Below are 26547 nucleotides of genomic sequence, written 5' to 3'. Positions count from 1 at the left end.
TAACAAAAATGATTTGCTTAATTGATATGACCACCCTTCAGCCACCTGTGTAATCATTCAATGACTCTGGGGATGTTTCCTAACAGAGTCATATGTAGAATAATTATACCTCCTGTGGTGCCCAGGGGCACAAGCCACAACACACATGATGGCTATAATGTGCAAGTCATGAAAAAGCAATGCTTATGCAGTCCATAGCAGCCATGTGGGATTTTCGGATATGCCCCCAGACCACCAGGAGGTGCACCGAGAACTACAGATCACTTGGTACCTCGGCAGGCAACAGCAAGAGGTCACTGTCCACATTGCAAGACCACACCTACGTCTGGTCATGAGTTACTAGGGGGCAGAATGTCCCTTCCTGGAGAACAGCTATTCAAAGAGACCCAGGGATTACTGATGACAGTTCCCATCAACAAGAGTGGCTGACTCATGTGCCAACTACTTGTAGTCCCTCAGTTAAGCTCTTGTTGAAATACCATTGATGACAACAGCAGAACACCAAAAAGTATGCTTCTGCATTGGGAAAGATCTTTCCTCAAGTGTTAGTTATTTCACTGTTTAGTTCTGGCTCCAGGGAATTACGTGGAGCCAAATCCACAGAACTGTATTTCATTTGGAACCATGGAAGAGGCGAAGTTAATTCGTAATTATAAATTGTGACAAACTGATTTTTTGTTTTCAGAAGGACAATAATGAATTTACTGCACTCCTCCTGGGACTCTCTTTCAGTGAGGACAGATTTTCTAACATCCATCTAAAAGAATGCAAACAAGAAAAATCACCTCTAATTGGTGGCCAATTTCACTCCTTTCTTTTCAAAATGCGTGCAAAAAACAGGTTGTAACAGAACACTGACTCACTCTTTACAGCATTACTTGCCAGCTGCTACTCAATTTGGCTATTCTAAGGGATTTTCCACAGCAACTATAGCACAGTCAGGATGATTGGGTTTGTGGATCTTAGGAATAATGTAAAAGGTGGGGCTGCATGGTTTGGGTGATGTGTTAGTCTTTGTGAGGGGCCTGAGATTTTAAGGAGGGTCTGGAGGTCAGTTTGAATCACAGGGATGGGATCTGATGACAGACACCGTTTGTGGAGGTGTCAGGCAGCTGTCATAGACCTTCACTAACATACACCTTTTGGTCAAGTATCACAATGGTAGATCCTTTACCTGATGGAAGGAAAATAATGTAGTCATCAGCTTCTAGGGGACATAGAGCTTGGAGTTCTGCAGAGGACAATCATGTTGTGTGGATGTGAAGAAGGGTTATGAAGCAATGCTGGATGTGAGAAATTTTGGGAAGGCTTGTGAGGGATGATTTTTAGGTAGTGATGGTGGATTGAGCTGGGATCATGGTCAAAACTGTTCAAGACAGGGTTCAGTGTCAGGTTTGCTGTTGGATAGGTTTTGGGATTGGGTTGCAAAGTGATATTTCCAGTTGACATTATATGTGAAGGAATTAGGTCCTTCACCAAAGCAGCATGATCAAATGTAGGTTTAAGGTTGAGAGTGACACCCTTAGATAATACAGATGGTCAGGAGGGGAGAGCGCTTTAGATGAAAGGTTAAGGACACTGTATTGTTGTGACTGGTTCTTGTGATTATGGGTTGTTCTTGGTTTGGAAGGCAGTGGTGAAGGCTGTGGGATGTTCTTTTATTGCAGAAGTTTGTAGTTTCATTGAATTGTCTTCACTAGGTATGTGAAGTACTTCGTTTACATGTGGTTTTTCCAAGTTTGGAATTGTGTATTTTGATAAAGAAAAATCTGAATAATTAGACAGGCTTTTTTATGTGTTAAAACCTATCAGAAACAATGAATATCAAGTATGAACTTTTCAGTGAATACAATCTAGAACTTGACAATATAAAAGTTAAAGAAATCTTAAGGTGATATAATGCAAAATTTTTTATGGTGATTGTATGCCACCCACAACAAAATGAGCCTGCAGAGCACATCAGTGTGAAGGTGTAGATCTTGCAGAGGCTACAGTTAAAAAAAAAAAATTTTAAAAAGTTGCACAAACCACTTTCTACCTCTACGTCCAAACTCTGCAAATCTCTTTACAATGTGCAGTAGTAACAATTACTGTTGCTTCTTTGTATTTCATTCATGTATAGAGTGTGGCAAGTGTGGTTCTTTAAACCTTTCTGTGTTCTGTAATTACTCTAATGTTGTCTTCATAATCCCTTCAGGAGCAATACATAGGGGTTTTAGTCCCTAGATACAATGTAATACATTTAAAGTAACCACTGAATACCAGAATATTTTCTGGGTAAGCATATTCAGTCGCCAAGGTGATAGGTCAGTCTTCATAAATCAATATATCTATGCATAAGAGATTTAGAGAAGGTTCAAGATGAAAAATGCAACAGCAGCTGACACTACAAGTGAGAATTATTGCAGGCAGGAGAATCTGAAGAATCTAGGTTATCTATGAAGCCATGAAACTGTTAGTTGTCTAATAAATTTAACTGTATTGCTAGACAAGATGTTTCATTTGTCATAAACTATACACCTCAGTTTCTACAGCAGCGAAAGGAGAGGCACTTTAAGAGATTGTTCTGGATCTATAGCTGCTAGAAGAGTTCAGTTCCTTTGGATATTGGATTTTGTATATCTCAGGAGAGGAAAACCTGAGATATTTGGTGATTCTAACTTTGCTGGTGCACCAGTATTAGGAAAGCCAGTCATATACCCATGGTGAGGCTGTGAAGAAGGAGGGTGATTGGACAGATTATTAAATGGTTTATTAAACTGTAAGGTGATAATACTGCTGTTATGAGATGAAATTCATGGATTTCCAAAATTTGATGATGTAGGTTATTCATTTTGAATTAAGATTGTGGAAAGTAAGGACATTTTATTCAGTTTGTAGATGGTCAAAATTAATTTGCTGCAATATTTGTATAAAATCAATTCAAATAAAATGATATTGTCACTTATGTAAGCAGGTAAGAAAACCGACACAGCTACTTCTTTTTTCCCTCAAAATAATTCCTTTCACTCTAATTTGAGTTATGATTAACTAATTTAAGTGCAAATACACTCCTGGAAATGGAAAAAAGAACACATTGACACCGGTGTGTCAGACCCACCATACTTGCTCCGGACACTGCGAGAGGGCTGTACAAGCAATGATCACACGCACGGCACAGCGGACACACCAGGAACTGCGGTATTGGCCGTCGAATGGCGCTAGCTGCGCAGCATTTGTGCACCGCCGCCGTCAGTGTCAGCCAGTTTGCCGTGGCATACGGAGCTCCATCGCAGTCTTTAACACTGGTAGCATGCCGCGACAGCGTGGACGTGAACCGTATGTGCAGTTGACGGACTTTGAGCAAGGGCATATAGTGGGCATGCGGGAGGCCTGGTGGTGCTCAACAAATGGGGCGTGAGGTCTCCACAGTACATCGATGTTGTCGCCAGTGGTCGGCGGAAGGTGCATGTGCCCGTCGACCTGGGACCGGACCGCAGTGACGCACGGATGCACGCCAAGACCGTAGGATCCTACGCAGTGCCGTAGGGGACCGCACCGCCACTTCCCAGCAAATTAGGGACACTGTTGCTCCTGGGGTATCGGAGAGAACCATTCGCAACCGTCTCCATGAAGCTGGGCTACGGTCCCGCACACCGTCAGGCCGTCTTCCGCTCACGCCCCAACATCGTGCAGCCCGCCTCCAGTGGTGTCGCGACAGGCGTGAATGGAGGGACGAATGGAGACGTGTTGTCTTCAGCGATGAGAGTCGCTTCTGCCTTGGTGCCAATGATGGTCGTATGCGTGTTTGGCAGCATGCAGGTGAGTGCCACAATCAGGACTGCATACGACCGAGGCACACAGGGCCAACACCCGGCATCATGGTGTGGGGAGCGATCTCCTACACTGGCCGTACACCTCTGGTGATCGTCGAGGGGACACTGAATAGTGCACGGTACATCCAAATTGTCATCGAACCTATCGTTTTACCATTCCTAGACCGGCAAGGGAACTTGCTGTTCCAACAGGACAATGCACGTCCGCATGTATCCCGTGCCACCCAACGTGCTCTAGAAGGTGTAAGTCAACTACCCTGGCCAGCAAGGTCTCCGGATCTGTCCCCCATTGAGCATGTTTGGGACTGGATGAAGCGTCGTCTCACGCGGTCTGCACGTCCAGCACGAACGCTGGTCCAACTGAGGCGCCAGGTGGAAATGGCGTGGCAAGCCGTTCCACAGGACTACATCCAGCATCTCTACGATCGTCTCCATGGGAGAATAGCAGCCTGCATTGCTGCGAAAGGTGGATATACACTGTACTAGTGCCGACATTGTGCATGCTCTGTTGCCTGTGTCTATGTGCCTGTGGTTCTGTCAGTGTGATCATGTGATGTATCTGACCCCAGGAATGTGTCAATAAAGTTTCCCCTTCCTGGGACAATGAATTCACGGTGTTCTTATTTCAATTTCCAGGAGTGTAATATTAAGCTATATCATGATAGCTTACTGGTAATACAGTGTACAAATTAAACTTAGAGGGTTGCATCTTACCTTTTTTCATGCACTTGATAATGGTTTGCAGAGTATATATGTAGATATTAATGTGTATGTTGGTTTGTTCCAAATACTTAAGGTTGTTCTTCTTGATGAGACCTAAAGAACATGATGAATGAGTGAATAAATGAACAACTTCCTTAAAAATGTATGTTAGTTTTATATAAGTGCATGAAAATGAAAGTTTTAGGGTAAGTGGTGAGATTTTGTGCTCATGACAAACTTCTGTTTAGTTATTAGTTATACGGAAATGTGGAGGCTAGAGAGTATTATTGTAAAATTTATTATTATTGCTAATGTTTTCCCCATGGAATGTATTTGTTTGACTCAAGTATCACACTTTTCTCTCTCTCTCTCTCTCTCTCTCTCTCTCTCTCTCTCTCTCTCTCTCTCTCTCTATCCATCTCCTGTGTCACCCCCTCTATGTGTATCTCCTCCTCCTCCACAGACTCTTACCACCTCCTCCTCCAACTCTCTGTCTGCCCACCACCTCCTTCCCCTTTCTCTGTCTGCATGTATAGTCTCTGTAAGCCATGCCGATACCACTCACATATCACACATTCTTCTCCACCCTGTCCACCCATCCTCTCCTCCCTGCCCTCTCTGCCCATCTCATCCTCCCGACTTCTCTCTGTATCCCGATCTGCCCCTCTCTGTCCACCTCTTTCCCCTCTCCCTATCCAAATAACTCTCTCTCCATCAATCCCCTCCCCTCTCTGTCTCTGGCTATCCCTCCCTCCCGTACTCTCAATCTCTTTCTTCCCTTCCTCTCTCTCTGCCCACTCGATTTTTTGCCTCTGATGTGTAGGCTGCACTGCAAAGCAGGTCGACAAGGCAGGCTGATACTACTCTGATGCAACACGCATATTGTGCACAGCAGCATACACTGCAGGGGCTACAAAAATATATTTTCATTCATATTACCAGTCCTATAGGACCTAGGAGGTTCTAACCCTAACAGTGCTGATACTCATGAAGTTTGCTGTTTGGTATCAAATTTAGCTGAAATTCATCCAGGGGTTTAGGAGGAGTTGCTGGACATACATGCACATGTGATGGCTTAGCTTTGCTCACATACATGTATGTTTGACACATATATTGTACACATCTCCTCCTCATCTCTCCCTGTGTTCACCTCTTCCTCACCCCTACCTATGTGTGCATCTCATCCCACCACTTCTGTCCATACTCCTCCTTCTCCCCATCTCTCTGTCTCTCAATCTGCTTATCCCTCTCTCTTCGTCCATCTCGTCTACCCCCTTTCTCCAACAATATCTTCCTCCCCTCCCAACTCCCCCCCCCCCCCTCACCCTGTCTGCCCAGATGCTCTTCTCCCAGTTTCCACACATCTTCTTGTCCCCCCCCCCCCCCCTCTTCCATTTCCACATGCCAACTACCGCTATACACTGTCCACTTGCCTCCTGCATCTTCACATCCTGCCCCCTCACATTATGCATCTCCTCCTCCCCTCTCCCCATCTTCTCTTCCCGTCTTTGCCCCTCCCGTTCTCCATCTCTTCAGCTCCTCTCTCTGTCCATCAGCTCCTGCCCCCTCTCTGTCTGTCCATTTCCTTGCCCCTCTCACTCCTCAGTTATGCTCATGTACAGGTGTAATTCCTGGAAAACAGATCACTAAAGCAGATTGACACTACTGCCACATCATGCCTGTTGAACACGGCAATCTACACACCAGCCTCATCTTTCTTTCCTTGCCCCTGATATGTAGGCTGCCCTGCAAAGACGGTCCATAAGGCTTGCCAATGCCATCCCAATGCACTACACTCCTGTTGTGCATGGCAGCCTACATGTCAAGGGCTGAAAAACTGTTTTTAGCTCGTATCTCCAGCCCAGTGGGAGCTGGGACGTTCTAACACCCACAGTGTCACTACTGGTGGAGTGCACTGTTTGGGGGCAAAATTTGCTTGCAGTTGCTCTGGGACTTAACAGGTGGTGCTGGATATGTGTAGTGCACAAATCTCCCACTACCCCCTCTTTGTATCCATTTCTACCCCCTCCTCCCCCCACCCACCCCTGTCTCTTTGACAATTTCATTTTACCACCTGTAAGTGTCCATCACCTTCTCCCTTATCTCTCTGTCCATCTCATCCTCCCCTCTCTACCTGTCGGTATCTCCCTCATTTCTCTCTCTCTGTCCATTTCCTTCTCCCCTCCTCTTTCTGGCCATTTCCTCCTGTACCTATCTCTCTGCTCATGTCCTTCCTCTCTTCCCTTGTCCATCTCTTCCCCCTCACTCTGACCATATCCTACTCCTGCCTCTCTCTGTTGATCTCCTCTTCCACGCTCCCTTTCCATCCATCTCCTACTGCCCCTTCTCCCTATCCATCTTGCCCTCCCACCTCTCCCTATTCCATACTACCTGCGCAACAAGTCTCCAACCCTTTCTCTCTGTCCATTTCCTCCTCCTCACCTCTCTGTCCATCTCGTCCTCCCCTTCCCTTTCCATCCATTCCTTTCTCCCCCTCTATCTGTCTATCACCACCTCCCCTTCTCTGTCTGTACATCCCCTCCTCACTTCCCCTTTCTCACAGTCAATCTACTGCCCCCTCTCTCTGCTCAGTTTTGCCCATTTGCATATCTAGCCCCTGCAAAACTGACAGATAAAACAGGCTGACTCTATTCCCACAACACACTTGTTGTACAGGGCAGCCTGCATATCAGTTACGAGAAGATTGTGTTTTTTTTTTTTCCCCTGACATGTAGGTTCTCCTGCAAATCAGCTTGATAAGAAGGACCGATAATACTCTAAAATGACATGCCAGGTGTGCAGGGCAGCCTTCATGTTGGGTGTGAGAAAGCTGTTTTTTACCCTTGAGATTCAGGTTGCCATGCAAAGCTTGTCAATAAGACAGACCAGTATCGCCACACAACATGCCTGCAGTGCATAGCTGCCTACATGCAAGAGGCTGAAAAAACAAGTTTTCATCCACAGCTCCAGACCTATGTGAGTTAGGAGGTTGTATCCCCCTCCCACTTTCCCCCCGAGTGCCAATACTGGTTTTTTAATTAAGCTGTTATGTACTTAATTTTGTTGAAATTGATTTATTGGTTTAGGAGGAGATGCTGGACATATGTACATATATTCTGCCATTATATATTATTCCTGGTTGTTCCTGAACATGTGATGCTGTGGCCCAGCCTTGTTAAATGGAAAAGAAAGAAAAGGGAAAGCACACATTTCTACTATAAATGGGAATTGGATATTATTGGATATCTGTCGTAATCCCCTCCACACACACCCCTGCCTCCCACCTCCATCTATGTCTATTTCCTCTCCCCCCTCTGTTTGTCCATCTCCTCTTCATTTCTCCTCTCTCTGTCCATCACTCCCTGTCACCTTGCTCTGTCTATCACCTTCTCTCCCCTCTCTCTGTCCATCTCCTCCTTTCTGTTTTCTATGCTCATTTGCTTCCAACCCACTGTCTATCTCATATCTGCCCCCCCCCCCCCTCTCTCTCTCTGATCTGGATCCTTGTTTGCTGTTATTGCAACAACTACAGAGTCTGTAGTAGTGCCAATAAGCCATAAATATAATGTTGCTGTTTGCTAACAATGTTTCACGCATTTATTTCAGAAATCGATCAAGTACTTTCTGAGATTTTTCTTAACAATATTTCCCCTTTATATGTTATATATATACAGGGTGGACAAAATTGCTGTTATAAACTTCTAGGACATGTAGAAGGTAGTAAGTACATAACATTTTGAATACTAACCCATGTCCAGAAATGTATAGTTTCCATTCTACGGCAGTTTCAATGCAGATGATTATCTCATCCACACCCACATGAGGAATGTACTTGGTCATGTCCCAGTACAATTGTTAAAATCCATTTGAAAAGAATACTGACTCGTTACATTATTACTTACACATTTGTATTACAATTTACACTTTATGATTTACATTAGTCGACAACAACAAGAACGCAGCATCTATGGCACTAGCCACAACATACCGATGCTTTACAACAGCAGCTGGGTGTGGCAACCACTAACATTGTTACACACATTGTACCTCCGAAGCATGTTCTGATACACTCTCTTCATCTCACCTGGTGTCTCTTTGGTGTATTGTGCAGTGGCCAGAACTCGTGCCAGCAGATCTTCCTCTGTCTCTACAGGTGTCTCACAAATTAGGCTCTTCATACGACCCCACAAGAAGTAGTCCATAGGGATTAAATCCGATGATCGTGACAGCCAAGCAGTTGGACCACCATGGAGTATCCATCTTTCGCCATACCGTCTGTTGAGATGTCTCCGGGCAGTCAGTGAAAAGTGAGGTGGTGCTCCGTCATGCTGAAACCACGTTTCCTGATGGACATTCAATGGCACAGCTTCCATGAACGGGTCCAGTACGTGTCGTAGGAAGACTGAGTATGCGGGACCCGTGAGCTGGGATGGAAGGAGGTATGGTCCAACCACTTGACCTTCCAGAATACCTGCCTACACATTAATTCCAAACCTGTCTTGAAATCCCTGAACATTCATGGCATGAGGGTTTTTGTCCACCCATACAGGGCTATTCTGAGCATTTAGAACACAGTCCCTTGTGAACCTACATTCATCTGTGAAGAGAACTCGACGTGGAAACAGGGGCACGTTGATGCAACAGTGCAGGAACCGGAGGAGAAGGCGATGCGTTGTGCAAAGTCTGCTGGACCCATAGCGTGTACCCTTTGTAAGTGGTACAGATGTAATTGTTGCTAATGCAGGACATCCAAGATGGTACTGTGACTAACAGCCATTGCACGTGCAGTTGTTCACAAACTCATTGACAGGCTATCTTCAATGTAACACAGTACACCTTTACACCTTCTTCAAATTCGGGAGTGCGGCGTCTCTGCAGAGCCCCACAGCCCTGCCTCCTCATGGTGAAGGTGCCCGTTTCTCATAGCCATTGTGTAACTTAGGCAAACAGTTTGTGCAATGGAGTGTGATGGTGTGGAAAACGTTCGTGATACAGCTGGCTAGCAGCTCTTTCATTACCTCCAGCTTCACCAAACAGAAGGAGCATGTCTGCATATCCTGCACATGTGTACTGCACAATGTTTCCTCTATTGGTGATGCACAGGTATTGACTCGGTCTCACAGCAAAGCAGGCAATAAGTGACATCTGGGGATCGTTTGACGTAGTACACGTCATCGTGTCTATCCTGGTGCATTCCAGGACAGGGAAATCTGAGACGTTTCTCTTGCCCTAAGCAGACGTTGCCAAGGTACACATCTGAATTGAAACTATCGTAGAATGGAAATGATACAATTCTGGACACGGGTTCTTATTCAAAATGTTATGTACTCACTATCCTCTACATTTCCTAGAAGTCTGTAACAGACATTTCTGACCACCCTGTATGTGTACATATATATTTCCTCTTTATATATTACATATTTATTTATATTATATATACTCAAAAACTAGGTATATAAAAATTCATGTATTTGAATGAAACATTGTGTCAAAATTCTGAAGAAATTGGTGAAGAGCTTTTGGAGATAAGAGATTTTGAAATAACATTTACATTTTTAAGATTGCCCTTATTACAATTACACATATGCTTAAATATTATATGTGGCATTCCAGTAGGTATATAAAACATGCACATGTTCAAATGTAATGTTGTCCAAAAATGTAAAAGGAATCATTGAAGAACTTTCAGAGACTTAAGATTTAAACAAATGAACATTTACATTTTTATTTATATAGATTTTAGAGAACTATAAGTCTATTTTTACCAGTTGCAGACATAGTTTGTCATTGGAAATGTTTAGCTGTATACTCCAGGTTACCTAGTTATAGCATCAGATGTTTTTGCATTGTGTAACATATCTGCATAACAGTGACACAGTGTAGTTGTTAAAACAAATCATAAGATCCTGTAAGATGTAGTCATGAAGTATGAATTATCACTCCAAATAATTCAGACTATGACCTTTAAACCTGCTGATGATATTAGTCTTCCTCTTCATGCTCATCCTCCAATGTAACACTTTTTTCATAATGGTGGATGACTTGGTGGAAACCTTGATTGTAGAGAAGTCTGCAGTTTCATACTGCAGGGAACATTCCACTTCTAAAATAATTTCATCATCATTTTGGAAATGGCCCTTTTGTAATGGTTTCTTCATTTGAGGAAAGATGAAGAGGTCACTGGGTGTCACAGCAGGAGAATATACAGTTATCAGGCAAAATTTGATAGCCCAAGGAAGCAGTATGTGTGTCTGTCTCCTGGAAAGAATGAGCCGAGACATCACCATGGAACAGAAACACCTCCTTGGAAACTTGCCATTAACATTTCATTTTGCCAACCCCCAGTGACCCTGTCAAGAAATTTTGGTAATATGCTCTACTGACAGTTTTCCCCTTATGAAAATTATAACTAAGATCACAACAGACCCAAAAAACACTCAGTGTCACATTGTCCAATGAGTTGGGCCTTTTTCATTTTTGCTGGTGATGAAACCACATGTTTCCACTGTTTGCTTTGCTTCTCTGTCTCAGAGCCATGGACATATATCCAGCATTCAACCACGGTGGTTAGGCTGATAAATAAATCATCTGGATTGAAACAACTACATCATTTCCGTTACTGCCTTGAGTTGTGGGTTTTTGAATGGGTATGAGCAGTTGATAATGCAGTGAGCAGCAACTTTTATCTCATTCAGCACATCCTATGAGATGATGAAAACTTCTCTGTGACTGATTTTCACTTTTCTTGCTATCTCCTCAGTTGTGATACACTAGTCTTTGATCACCAGAGCCTCCATGTTTCATGTGGTTCCCAGTTCTTCACAGAAAGATGATCTACTACTTTCTTCTTCATTATTCAGATTTGTTTGACCACAATTGAAATGTCTGCACCACAGAAAAGACATTACTACATGACACTTCATTTTATGAGTGAGCTGCATTATTTTGTTTGGCTTCTCTAACAATAAGTTGAAATACTGCTGTATGGGGATTTCAGTGTGTACCACGATTGCTGACTTGTAGCTGCAAAACAAAGAAAGAATGTATCTTCTTTTGGGATGATATTAAAACCTTGTGACATCACTCATAAATACATATTGACAACAGTGGCATGTATATTGATAAAAGTTTAGATATTGTCAATCTTTAAAATGCATCACATTTAAGTAAACTGAGATACTTTACCTTTAAAAAATTTAAATGTTACAACAGCTACATGTGATATCTCCTAACTCAGTTAAGTGTGTTTCAGAATGTTCGATCACTCTCATATTTTATGTTCCATACAGGAACCAAACCTCTTAATACTGAGTTTGAATCTTTTTTCGTCTCTATAACTTTTAGAAGTGTTTACTCCTTCCTTTGGAGCAGAAGGAAAGCTAGTGTGTGGCTGCTACCAGACAGATTCTCAGTAATTATCCTTATCTTGTTGTGACCATACTGATTGGTGATTTCAGGAGTCACAATAAGTTAGTAGTCTGAATGTTGTTTCATCATTTTGTATAAGAACTGTTTGGTCTGGTATACATGTCTGTTGTTTCATTCGGTGTGACGCTACCTGCACTTATCTTCATCCAATAAATCATGTAGTCACATGATAACAAAGTTAATTTATACCCAATGTATTTCGATATTTATTTTATTGTTATTATTTTTATTTGTGAAGCATTGTTACTCAGTTTTAGTAATTAGTAAAGAAGCCCACAATCTACACCTACATTTATACTCTGCAAACCACTGTAAAGTGTATGGCAGAGAGTACTTCACATTCTATCACATATTTAGGTTTTTTCCATTCCAGCCACAGCTGGAGTGTGGGAAGAATGAGTGCTTAAATGGATCTTGCATGCTGTAACTAATCTAATCCTGCCTTCATAATTGATAATTTAATTTTGTGAATGACATTACACACACACACACACACACACACACACACACACACACACACACACACACACACAAGGCTGCATGATCATTTCTTTTTATGGCGTACCAGTTATGTTTCTTGAAACTTTTCAAGTGAGCTTTTGTGGAATAGTAGGGTCTGTCTTCAGATGTCTATCAGTTTAGATTTTTCAGCGTCTCAAACTCTCCCACAGCTTAAGCAAATCTGTGACCACAGCTGCTGCTCCTCTTTGTATACATTTAGTATCCCCCAGTAGTCTTCTTTGAATTTTGTTGTATCTAGGTATTTGTATAAGCAAACTGATTCCAATTGTGACTGATACTAATGAAACAACCTTGGCAACATGTGGATGGGCATACTGCATCTGAATGATGATGTCCATCAACATTCCTGGGCACTGAACTACGTTGCAGAAGTTTTGCTGGGAAGCCCTTAACATCTCTATACATTCCCAATCTCACCTCATGCAATTTCCATATTTTTGGAGGTAAGTTGATTCACAACAGATGAAGAGGTGCATGCCTGGGAACACTTGTGATTTTGTAGGGATTGACCATCTTGTCCTACAGCGGATTAAACCTATAACAGTTATTGTAATTACTTCTGAAATAATAAACAGTTTACCTACTTTTTCCATCAGCCTTGGTTTAATTTGACTGCCACTTATGTAAACATAATCAGAGGGATAGTAATTGGCCTCAGCACCCACCTGTATTAAACACTGGAGTCACAACATGTGAGCAGCTCATTGTAACACCTTTGTTGAGAGATGTGTTAGACTGTGTTCTACAACATAAAGTTTTATGTCAAATAAATATCATATTGTGTAATAAAATCTTAGACAAATTCAGCACACATCACTAAGCAAATGACAATCCTTAATAACAACATATATTATGAAAAGGGTAGATTGCTACCGACCATATAGCAGAGATTTTGAGGTGCAGACAGACACAACAAAGAGACTACTGAACACATCAGCTTTCAGCCAGGAGGCCTTCTTCTGAAATTGACAATGACAACACACACACACACACACACACACACACACACACACACACACACACACACATTAACGTAAATGCAGCTTACAAACACATAGCCACTGTCTATGGCTGCCGAGGCTACACTGTGGGCAACTGCACAAGATGGGAGAAGCAGTCTGGGTGGTGAGGGTAAGGAGGCTGAGGTGTGGAGGGAAAGGAAAGGAAAGCAGGGTTTGGAGGAGGGAGGAGGGGACAGTAGTGCTGTTTGTGGGAGCATGCTGGGACAGGGTGGAGAGAGGGTAGGGCATCTAGGTGGCAGAGGGGGTGGAAATGAGAGAAAGAGGTAAAAAGACTGTGAGTGTGTTGGTGGAGTTATGTGAATGTAGGATATATTGCTGGGAGAGTTCCCACCTGCACAATTAAGAGCAGCTGGTGTTGGTAGGAAAGATCCAGATGAAGAATCCTCGTGAAACTACCACAAGTACATTACTAATGAGAAGCTGAAAATCTCAACAAATTCTCAAACCTAAAGATCACTGTAATAGTTTTTACCCGTTTACTGTGAACTACATCAGTTTTAACATCCATTCTTCTAAACTGGCACCATTGCCTTGCTTAACTCTGTAACTATATACTGTTTCCTCTTACAGATAAGATAGCTTTCTTCTTCTAATTTTTCAGTATTAATTATTAATGGTGATTTATGCTGGATAAATCAGTGTCAGACTTAACTGCACAACAGCCAAAAAAAGTAATGGTTCCAATTTGGTTCAAATGTTTTGTATTTAAAATGTTATATAAAATGGGAGTAAAAGGATCACACATTGTACAAAATTAAGCAAAATAAAGTAAGCAAATCTTATTGTGGGCATTACAGCATCACTTTCTGTCATATAAATTACAAAGGTCAGTCACCCAGTACCTATCCCAAAAGATAGCTGAATTATTATCAAGTGTCAAGATAGGAAAATTAATGTAGGACATATTAGACGAATAGTACACACATTTAAAAGAAAGTTTAAAACATGCAGATGCAGAAGAATGTAACTAGGATATAAATTTTAATAACATCTTAGTGCTGCCCAAAACACATAATATTTATAGAAGGAAAATACAGACAACACTTGAAATCTCTACATATGAGTGCAATTTCAATAGAGATGACGGCTATAAACTTTCAGCTTTATGGCTACCTGGCATCAAGAAAGCAAGTACCCAGCCACAGTGCACAATGAATTTAAACAACTTTGTTGGCATGACAACAACAATGTTTTGATAATACCCCATCCCATCTCTCTTTCAGTATTTACCCAACAATATTGGCATTCTGGAGATTTTCACACAGCAGCTCTACTTCTTGTTTATATTTTTAAAAAAATAAAAATAAAATAAAAAAATAACTTTTGTAAGCGCACACTGAAAAAGATCCCAGCAGAGAGGTCAAACTATAAAGTTTGAAGAGGAAAGTAACAATTCAGAAGATTTCAGCATCAATGTATTAAACAAATCAGCAGAAACCATAACCTATAGTGACATACACTAATCAAGAATAAAGTAATTTAGTACATTGACTATTGAAATAAAGCATTGGAGAGTTCAAATAGATCCACAGGTTTTGTGATGCATGCTTAGCAATTAGCTCGATGTGTGGCACTTAAATGCAACTCTGATTTATATAATTTCTGCTGCTCAAGTATGGAATGATTTACAGAATGAAATTTCACTGTGCAGCAGAGTGTGCACTGTTATGAAATATTGTTTCTCCCAAGCATGTTCATCCTGCAAGATATGCAGGAGAAGTTTGGAAAGCAGGAAAGAAGTACTGCAGAAGGGAAGCTGTCAGGGTTGATCTGCAGGAGCCATGCCTGAATTACTTAGTTGATAAGAGCATTCCTCATGAAGGGTAAAGCTTCTGATTTGAGTCCCAGTTTTAATCTACCTGGAAATTGTATATGATGATTTGAATACATCAATGAATAATTATAATTATATGCTATGATGATTCAGTTGGATATATTTGAGCATGCTATATTTTCCATGTGGCAGTAGTGCATTACAAAACAAAATAATGTGTTAGGCCAATCACAATAATCAATGAAAGTGTATGCTAATGGAAAAACTGATTCTTGAAGAGAGTTGTTCTGTTAATACACAATGTAGCATTTATTAAATAGCCATAGATGTTACCAAAAATAAGTTTCTTGTATTTTTCAGTACTCTCAGAATGTTTCTGAAATCCTTATTCTTAAATATCAAACTTTGGCAGAACATTGGAATTGAAACTAAGAGCTGTGTATTGCCAATCATTGAATAGCCAGTAAGTCATGCCATATGACACTCAGGCTATAGAACTATTCCATGATTGTACTCCATTTTACAGACAGAAATCTGTATTTTTTTTAGATCATTTAAGATGTGTATTTTGAGGTGAACAGTATTAGACTGTTCCAATTTCACAAGGTGCAATTCATATACTGCTTAATTTTCAGTAATTATGTAGGGTATATAATGTAATCTCAGTGTACACCTGTCAGCCTATATTTACTACTAAGATGTGTACGTATGCAACATATCATTTTGACTGTGCAGGAGAAGCTAGAAAGTACTGAGCTGCCACATGTTCAGGAACACTTAGAAAAATGGGAAGAGCAAATGTTGGCTGAATTTCCACATCGAAAAGTTAAGACTTTGGTTACAGATATTAGTGGCAAAACAGTTTGTGTTACAAGATTTTTCCGAGCTCTTGCACCACCAGGTAAATGCCAATGTTTGGATATCATGTGTAGTAGATTTTGGCTTTGATACTTGTGTGTTTAATCATAAATTCCTTCATGCACTTGCACCTGCCCAAGCACAGTACAGTTATTCATCTACTTGACTAGGAATATCCCAAAATGAAATTATAATCATTCTTAAAATAATTTTGCTCTTTGGTAGCAGACCACTTAATCCTGACAATAAAAGGAAACATGTAAAAATGGATTAAGTTTCATATCATCTAGATTCTTTGTCCTGAAAAACGGGAAATTTTTAACAGAAAAAGATCAGTTTCAAGAAGTAGGTAGATATTTCACCTAGGAATGTGGGTGAAGGTAAACAGAGCTGGACAGTAGGAAATAAAAAAGTATTACACATGTGGTGATTATTGTCTGCCAAACATTACCTTTGCCACCAACATGTACTATTTGACTATGTTCCCTGATTTCAGTCTGTGTTACTTCGTGTCACTTTGTGCGTGTGTTTTTGTGTCTGTAATAGTCAACTAATAAAAAATATTTTTGCATTTAGCCATTTTGGTAGTTCTCTTATTCAACTATTGATGACAGTGACTGAATTAACCACTTTAGTGACCCCACATTTCCATGCATTATATTGATGATTGTATGTTCTGCAGCATCATTTGCTATAATCAATTGATTGCCTGAAGTCCAGTGATCTGCATTCCATGCTATCCATAACAGCTTTAGACTTCGACTGTGAAGCCCAAGAGCTAACACTGATGCTAGAGACACATTCATCTACACAACACGTGATGGGTTTAACTTATCCCAGACCTCAATGGCAGAGACATTGTACACCATCTGCTTCATTCACTCCACGTTATGCAGACCCTAGTGTGCCCAGTATCATTATAATCATGCATTGTGTAAATGTGCAACACGCATCACCATCAGTGTTTCGTGGTCAGCATATATCAGATTGCTACCTACACACTATACCATAGTGTGTCATATGACCACCAGATCCACTCTTTGTGCATATTCCACCATTCTCTCTGTCACTTACAGCTGGCACATTCACGCAGGTCAGCCCCATGCATGTGCCATCCACTCCACTTTGCTTCCAAGGTTTTCATTGCCCCCCCCCCCCCCTACAGAGACATTGGGCAACACCCTGTACCAGAGACACTCCTACTGCGACTCTTTTGGACAACCACATTCATCTCTTCCACACTGGCCGACCATGTGTCGACTGCATCATGCACCTCTTGTGGCTGCTGCCTTGCCCTATCTACCGGGACCTCAGACAATGTACCAATCTGACTGCAGACCCTGCATGTCGTATTCAATCGAGATTCTAGTTCTACCAATGGTAAAATCCTCCCCATCACTGTCCGTGCCTCGTAATTTGTCAGCTCATCTTTTGTTTAACAGCATGTTTTGATTGGCTGATTCCTGAAACTGCTGCTGCTGCAGAAAAGCAAACCAAAGCTGTGGTTTGCATTGGTAGCCAACTTGCTCAACATTCATAGCATCATCGATAATGACACATACTTCATCTGCATAGCTACAGTGCCTCATCAGTGATTTGGTGCTTTGCTCTCCCACCCATCGTACACACATCACTGCTGAAACTAGTGTTATTGAACACTTGTCACATGCTCCTGAAGAGGCCATTCATCATATGACTTGTCATGAACATCTGCGACCCCAAACTCTGTCACAACTATGGTGCCAGTTGCAGATCCAAGTTGACCCTCTGATCATGCCAGACATTGCACTGTGGCTTGTCTGACATCCTAATCAACTACAGCTATGGCTCCTTTCATTCTAGTGTGACCCTCTGGATACCAAACTTTGCCTCGTGGACAAAGTGTTCTGGATCATAGACAGCTACTGCCACTGCCCAACACCTGTGGTTATTTTGATGACAATGTTGCCAACAGCACTCTCCCCCTCTACGCAACATGTGATGGGTTTAGCCTTTCCTATACATCAATAGCAGAAACAGTGTACAACACCTGCTTCATTTACTCAAGGTCATACAATCCTTTCACCTGGGTAGCAATGATCGGGCAGGAGCACGCATGACTCAGTGCAGTCATCTGGCAATAACCTGTGTGCAATGCCTCTACTGGATCCCTGACAGACATTGATTCCAGCTGAAGCCAACACCAAACACATGGCACACTTCCATCAAAGCTCAACAGAGGCAAACATAATACCTGCAACAGCCCTCACGCAGTCTGCCCACTCTTCTGGTTTCATACCATGTTTGGCAATGTAGCAAGGAAATGCCATACATCATGTGCATCCCCAAACTTCACTCTTGGGCCAGTGCAGGTGCCCCTGTGCCCAACAATCCCAGTGCCTTGCCAAACATCTTCCACTGAGTGTTTCCTCCGACTCAAGTGAGAGATTCTACGTATCTGACCACAGCTTGAAGATTCAATTCCTTGTCAACACCAGCACAGAGGTTAGCATTGTCCCTACACCCTTGGCACCTGCTTATGCCTTTCCAACCAAACTCATTCTATTCACAGCTAACAAGTCTCAAATCAGCATGGTTGTGACAGCTGACCGCCAATCTACCTTATGCCAGACCTGAATTTACGTGGACATTTCATGTTGTCGATATCAATGGACCGTTGCTCGGTATGGACTTTCTCAGATACTCAGTTTATCTCCAGGTATCCAGAAAGCATCTCTACTGCATCATGCAAATGACTCATCTACATCAGGCACATTCAGCCATGTTGACTCCACCACTGCAAACTCACAGGATGCCAAATGTTATCAGTATTCAGGATCAAACCCTTATGGACATTGAGTGTGTGTGACACAGTGCGATCATCTGGCAATAACTTGTACACTGCCTCTACTGGATCTCACCCTGAGCACAACTGAGCCCTTTGATGAAGAGGCAACAAGTGATTCTCACTCTGTCTCATGCTCCAAAAGCACTAACAGTGAAACATCATGCAGTGTGTGTGACAATAACTCTCCATCGAGTGACACTTTCCCACTACACCTTCAGACATCACCATGTGCAGTACTTACACTCAACATCATGGACCATTGCACTGATGATATGTCCATTAAAATTTGTGATGACACATATTCGTGTTCACCACTGCTCCCACCACCCATTCTGGCACAGTGGTGACACACATCACATTGCTTAACATCTTAGAGCTGCCCACCAATGCAGAGGAGGCATGAGCATAAGCCAGGGTCTCCATTCATTTGTTTATTCAGAATTATCGACCTACTACACTACTTAAATAACTTTGTAGCCTTTTCCCACAGTGATGAGTTTGTTTGGTGAGGTTTCCATCAAATTCAAATAACTGACATTCACTCAAGGTTATGTAGAAGAACTCAAATGTCTGCCAACTTTTAATTTAAAACTTTATCATCCCCAAAGTCACTGGTGCAATTTCAAGCTTTTTAATAATAATTTTCTTTGCCCAACTTTGTTCAGCAGGTTCACTCTAACGGAGGAGGTGGTAGTAAAACGCCTGTTTATCATCAGCTAAAAAAAGTTCTTTACGAAATATTAAATATTGATGTATTTCCTAAATTCATGTAATGAAAACATTTGACAATTGTAACTTCATCATAAGGAAAAGTGCTAGTCACTGTAAAGATGACATGTTGAGCTGCACACAGGCACAATGAAAAGCTTTCGGCCAAAGCCTTGTTCAGAAAAGGAAACACACAAACACACATTCATTCACACAGGCAAGTGCACCTCATGCACATGACTGCCATCTCTAGCAGCTCGGACTGGAATGTAACTGTCACATTGAATAAAAGCAGCAACCTGAAGGGGACAGGGAACAAGGAGGAATGGCAGGGTATGGGTAGAGGGAGAGAAGAGCATTGTATGGCAGAGCATGCAAGGACTAGATGGAGACATGACAAGGTTTCCACCAGGGGCAGGAAGGTGGGGAGGGGAAGGGGGGGGGACAGAGAGTGGAAAAGGGGCAAGACAGGTGGGTGTGTTGACAGAGGGCAGTGCACAGTTAGGGTGAATGGATTTGAATAGGGAGAAGATGACAGACCAGAGGGGGTGGAAACTGTGGGATGGAAGGTGTGGGGGCAGTAGGTTACTGTAGGTTGAGATCAGTATAATTCCAGGAGTGAAAAATGTGTTGTAAGGATAACTCCCATCTGTGCCTTTCAGAAAAACTGGTGGCAGAGAGGAGGATCCAGATGGCAAGGGATGTGAACCGGCCATTGAAATCAAGCCTATTATGTTCAGCAGCATGTTGTGCCACAGGGAAGTCTACTTTGCTGTTGGCCACAGGTTGTCTTTGGCCAGTCATCCTGGTGGACAGCTGGTTGATAGTCATACAAATATAAAAAGTTGTGCAATGATTACAGCAGAGCTGATTCATGACATGTCTGCTTTCACAGGTGCTGTGACTTCTGTTCAGATGGGATAAGCCTGGTGCAGGACTTGAATAGGAAGTGCTGGGTGGATGGATTGGGCGAGCCTTGCATCTGGGTCTTCCACGGGTATATGATTCCTGTGAGGGTACTCCTTTGTAGCTGGTTCTTTTGGGTGGTTGGAGGATTGGGGATGTCTAGGGATCTGTTAGTGGAATAGGTCTGGAGGATGATGCCCGTTTGTGAAGGCCTTCATGAGACCTTCAGCATATTGGGCAGTGGAGTCCTTCTCACTGCAGATACGCCATCCCTGGGTGGCTCTGTGAGAGGGATTGTGTGATGTGGAAGGGATGACAGCTATCAAAATGCATATGATGTTGGTGGTTTGTCAGTTCGCTATGGATATAGGTGCAGATGGAACCATCAGAGAGAAAGAGGTCAACATCCAGGAAATGAGAGAGGTGGAGAGTCAGTGGGTGAAGTGGTTGGTATCATTGATGCAAGGCTAGATATTTGGCAGTTGGTTGGAGGTATTGTTCAGTGAGGGCCAAAATTCTATCCATGGGGGCACAATAACCATCTACAGTGGGGCATCATGGTTTCTTGTGCTTGTTGGGTTTTGGGGAGAATGTAGAAGGCGCGTATGTGGGGTGTCATAGGGGCGAAATGGGGAATGGACTCGCGGGAAAGGTTCTAGGAAGGGCCTAAGGCTTTAAACAGGGATTGGAGGTGATGTTGGACTTCTGGGATGGGATCAGTCTAGCACAGTTTAGAGGTGGAGGAGTCAGATAACTGGCAAAAGCCTTCTACCAGTTAATCACTAAAGTTCATAATGACAGTGGTGGTACCTTTGTCTGCAGGCAGAATGATTAGATCAGGATTTGTTTTGAAGTTGCGAGTCAGATAACTGGCAAAAGCCTTCTACCAGTTAATCACTAAAGTTCATAATGACAGTGGTGGTACCTTTGTCTGCAGGCAGAATGATTAGATCAGGATTTGTTTTGAAGTTGCGTAGGGCTGTATTTTCTTTTGCTGAATGGTTGGTGTTCTTTGGAAGGAACCTGGGGAAGGGTGGTGAGGCCAAGTTGGATGTAAGGAATTCCTGGAAGGTGACCAAGGAATAGTTATGAGAGAGGGAGGAAGGGAGAATCACAGTTGGATGGTGGTATGAAATGGGAGAGGTAGGGTTCAATGTTGGGATTTGGTTGGAGGAAACATGGGCAAAGAAGCATTCCCATTGCAGGGATTGGCGAAAGGAGAGTCTTTGACAAGTCCAATGTGGTTAAATTTGGGTATAGGGCTGATGTGAAGCCTTTGGACAGGCATGAAACTTCTGTGGAGCTGAGTGCTTCAGTGCAATTGTTAACAAAATTGTTAACAACCATTTTCCAGAAATGCTTCAGTAGATAGGGTCTGGGTGCTACGAGAGGCTCATAAGGGAAAACATTGTGGGTAGGATAAAGATTGGAGAGTGGTGCCATAAGGCGACAGTAGAATGCCAGCAGGTTGGATAAGTTATGGAGGATGTGTCTGGAATTCTTCTCCAGGTGCTCAAGAGCAAGGGATTCAATTTCAGAGATATGTTGTATGTGGTAGCAGTATCTTGCAAAGGGAGTACTGTGCATAAGGAGTTAAAATGAATTGAGTGCAGTGGTCGAGCAGCTCCTCGTAGGCCACACATTTCTGTAGTCAGTGCTGGTCAGTAGATGACTGGAAATGAGTGATTTTGGGTTATGAACTAGGTTATATATTGTAGCAGGCCAATGGAAGGATCTGGGTTTGGCGAATACCTGTGGAATATTACCTGCCGTCGTGTGTAGTGCCAACATTGGAGTACAGAGGAGGTAGTGTTATGGTAAGAAGATGTTTTCCATGGTTAGGTTGTGTTTCCCTTGTTGTTGTTGTTGTTGTTGTTGTGGTCTTCAGTCCTGAGACTGGTTTGATGCAGCTCCCCATGCTACTCTATCCTGTGCAAGTTTCTTCATCTTCCAATAGCTACTGCAACCTACATCCTTCTGAATTTGCTTAATGTATTCCTCTCTTGGTCTCCCTCTACGATTGTTACCCTCCATGCTGCTCTCCAGTACTAAATTTGTGATCCCTTGATGTGTCAGAACATGTCCTACCAACCAATCCCTTCTTCTAGTCAAGTTGTGCCACAAACTCATCTTCTCCCCAATTCTAGTCAGTACCTCCTCATTAGTTATGTGATCTACCCATCTAATCTTCAGCATTCTTCTGTAGCACCACGTTTCAAAAGCTTCTATTCTCTTCTTGTCTAAATTATTTATCGTCCATGTTTCACTTCCATGCATGGCTACACTCCATACAAATACTTTCAGAAATGACTTCCTGACACTTAAATCAATAACCAATGTAAACAAATTTCTCTTCTTCAGAAACGCTTCCCTTGCCATTGCCAGTCTACATTTTATATCCTCTCTACTTCGGCCATCATCAGTTATTTTGCTCCCTAAATAGCAAAACTCCTTTACTACTTTAAGTGTCTCATTTCCTAATCTAATTCCCACAGCATCAACCGGCTTAATTCGACTACATTCCATTATCCTCGTTTTGCTTTTGTTGATGTTCATCTTATACCCTCCTTTCAAGACACTGTCCATTTATTGCACTTAAAAAAATGCTAAATGCGGAAGGATTTGAACACATTTTACAACATTGTATACTGTGTACAGTAGAGGAACAGTTTGTATCAGCATGAAAATGCAATCTATGGTAGACAAGCAACTGTGAGGCAATGTTTGTGGCAATAAATTTCCTGAAATGGACTGACCAGACCAGAGCAACTTTTGAGATGAGTTAGAATGTCGACATCGCTCCGGACCCCAACTTTCAATATCACTACTTTCTCTGCTTCCAGCTCTTGAGGAAGAATGGGCTGTTATTCCTCCACAGACATTCAGGCATCTCACTGAAAGTTTTCCCATCAGAGTTAAAGCTGTCTTAAAAGCAAAGACTGGATACACCTCATGTTAAGTCCAGTTACTTTTGATCAGGGAGTGAATATTGTGAAATATTGCCTTGGAGTATGTGCAACATTAGTTTTACACTGAAGCTTCCCCTCCATTCCCAATTCTTAAAACGAGTACTAAGATAATTAAATTGTGCTCCATGCAAAATTCTGTGAGATGGGTTCCAATTTCAATCCTTTCCTGCCAGCCATAGTTGTTACTATCTTCACTTCTCTTTCTTTTCCTGCCATCAAATTCCAGTCCCTCATCACAGTTAAATGTTCGTCTTCCTTAACATACTCTATAATTTCTGTTATCTTGTCATACATTTCTTTCAATCTCCTCATCACATGCAAAGCTGTTTGACATTTCTACTTGTACTACTGTGATAGATCTTTACTTTTTGTTTATCTTGGGCATTATTTTCCATTTGCTATGCTGTTTTAAGTAGTTTACTCACATATCCACATTCCTGTTTTCTTACCAGTTACTAAATGCACTTCTGCATTACACCAACTTGATCCTATGTTTATAAATCTGTAATCACCCGTGCAAAAATTCTGTTTGTCTTGCCACTGCACTTCACTATCTCCAATTATACCTAACTTAACCAATCCATATCTCTTTTCATCTTCTTTACCTATTTAAACACCCAAAGGAATATAACATTTCACACTCTGACTCATAGGATGGTAAATTTGTTTCTTTGTATCAGAAGGAATATTCACATGAGAGAAACTCCCTATGAACAAAGGCTCCACTACTGTGGTGTTTGACTATGAAGTATGTGGCAAAGGGGCTTCAGTAAAATCATGCTATTGAAACTAAATAACAATTCAGAAAGTTTCCACCACAGTTTCATTTCTAAGTTACTACTTCAACCTATCAATGTAATGTATAATCTTCCAAAAAATTCAGCAGGAAATTTTGGTATGTGATGGATGCTACACGCTGCCACTGTCACTGACAAGCAATCTGGCTGTTCTATGGGATTACTTAATAAAGAGAAGACTGTGTGAACTGCACAAAAAGGGAAATGTGCTGCTTCCATCTATACAACAGGCTTGTAAATTTATGTATCAGTTGAGTTCTATGACATACTGCTCCAAAGTATATTCTTCCAAAATATTCTCTGGATGTCACACTCAACAGATCTCTAACACACCATAAAGATCTTTACCACACTGGAGGATGAAATAATACAAACCAATAGCTACCTTACGGAGAGCACAATGTAAGCCCGCCCTTGGAAATTCTAGCTTAATTGCCGTATTCCTAAAGTCTGGTGATCAGACATTTTAGGGGGATGACCTACATGAACCATGGACCTCGCCGTTCGTGCAGCAGGTTGCGTGCTTCAGCGGTACAGATAGCTGTACCGTAAGTGCAACCATAACAGGGGGGGGGGGGGGGGGGGGGGCAGCTATTGAGAGGCCAGGCAAAAGTGTGGTTCCTCAAGAGGGCAGCAGCCTTTTCAGTAGTTTCAGGGGTAACAGTCTGGATGATTGGCTGATCTGACCTTGTAACAACCAAAATGGCTTTGCTGTGCTGGTACTGTGAATGGCTGAAAGCAAGGGCAAATTGCAGCTGTAATTTTTCCCAAGAGTATACTGCTCTATTTTATGGTTAAATGATAATGGCATCCTTTTGGGTAAAATATTTTGGATCTGTGAGCAGGAACTGCTCAGGAGAGTATCTTCATCAGGAGAAACAAACTGGCATTTTGTAGATTGTAATGTGGAATGTTACATCCCTTAATTGGACGGGTAGGTTAGAAAATTTAAAAGGGGAAATGGATAAGTAGACGTTAGATATAGTGGGAGTTAGTGAAGTTCAGTGGCAGGAAGAACAGGACTTTTGGTCAGGTGAATGCAGAATTATAAATACAAAATAATATAGGGGTACTGCAGGAGAAAATAAACCATGTGCCTAATTATTTGTGACATGCCTTTAACTTACTGCTAGTAAAGTCGTATCGAACTCTGAGCAACAGAATATATCTAAATATTTCCTTCCCATTCACACTGATATAATTCACAACTGAGGTTCATTTGTTCCACAGTTGCTAACGTTATCTCATTCTAAACTTTAGTCCATTTGCTGGTGTCCACACTAACAGTGGGTATTCACATGAATCACATAAGTTCACTTCGGCTCCCATAAATTCATTTGTGCTTGACCTGAAACACTTTCAGATTTGTGTTGTCTCCTTAACCTTTATATACATCAACTAAATGTACTCCTCACTACATTTTCTAAATATTACCTAATTTAACTACTCATTCCCATGTCCATGATTCCCTCAACAGATTTTGACTCAACGACTAAAAAACACTACAGACTTCACACACTAATTATGACTAGAATTATTGGCATGGCACAGTGCTGTATCTACCAGAAAAGGCATATAATGACAGAAAATATTGGAAGCTCAGACCCATCAGCTTGTGCATACTGCTAGGTAGATCATCGGTAAGGGTACCAATAATAGTATCCTTTCATGCCCACCCTTTCATATCTCCAAAATTCAAATTTTGGCAAAACATGAAATCCCACAAAATTTGCAAATAAACGCACCACCTGGTAAAAAAAGAAGAAGTAGAAGAAGAAGCTCAAAAACATCGAAACACAGGGCCAACTTCTGTGGCCAAACCTTTATTTATGGCTTTACTACATTTTTCAGTGAGACAACACTGTAACTCATTCACTCACTTAATGGTTACAAAGTTACTGGTACCCATTCAGGTACATCATCAGACATCATAGGTCAAAGCATAGGTAACAAAATGATTTCATACAGAAACAAAATACCTAGCAATTATAAAGGACAAATATCACACAAATCACATACATGAAAAATATATAAAAAGTTTTAGCACTTAGTAAAACTTAATAATTGTGTAATAGTACAAGGGCTGTTCAAAAAGTATGCAACTGTTGTTTATAACTGTTGCTGGCTTCAGCTGCCCGAAAGAGTGGTCACGTGTGTGTGAGTTTCATTTGCTTGAGTGTGTTTGTGTGTCTGTTGTCTATTTTTGACAAAGGCCTTGT

General features: G+C 41.8%; 1 protein-coding gene across 1 annotated transcript in view; it reads left to right on the top strand.

Moving 5' to 3' along the window:
- Positions 1–26547, top strand: part of LOC126355338 (coiled-coil and C2 domain-containing protein 2A) — a 536251-nt gene that overhangs the window by 446485 nt on the left and 63219 nt on the right. The window contains exon 21 of the mRNA XM_050005633.1: positions 15999–16164. Within this exon, the coding sequence (XP_049861590.1) occupies positions 15999–16164 (166 nt within the window). The remainder of the gene's footprint in view (positions 1–15998; positions 16165–26547) is intronic.

The sequence above is a fragment of the Schistocerca gregaria genome, chromosome 3 (assembly GCF_023897955.1).
Source record: "Schistocerca gregaria isolate iqSchGreg1 chromosome 3, iqSchGreg1.2, whole genome shotgun sequence".
Taxonomy (NCBI): Eukaryota; Metazoa; Arthropoda; class Insecta; order Orthoptera; family Acrididae; genus Schistocerca; species Schistocerca gregaria.
This window is presented reverse-complemented; position numbering and strand designations above follow the sequence as displayed.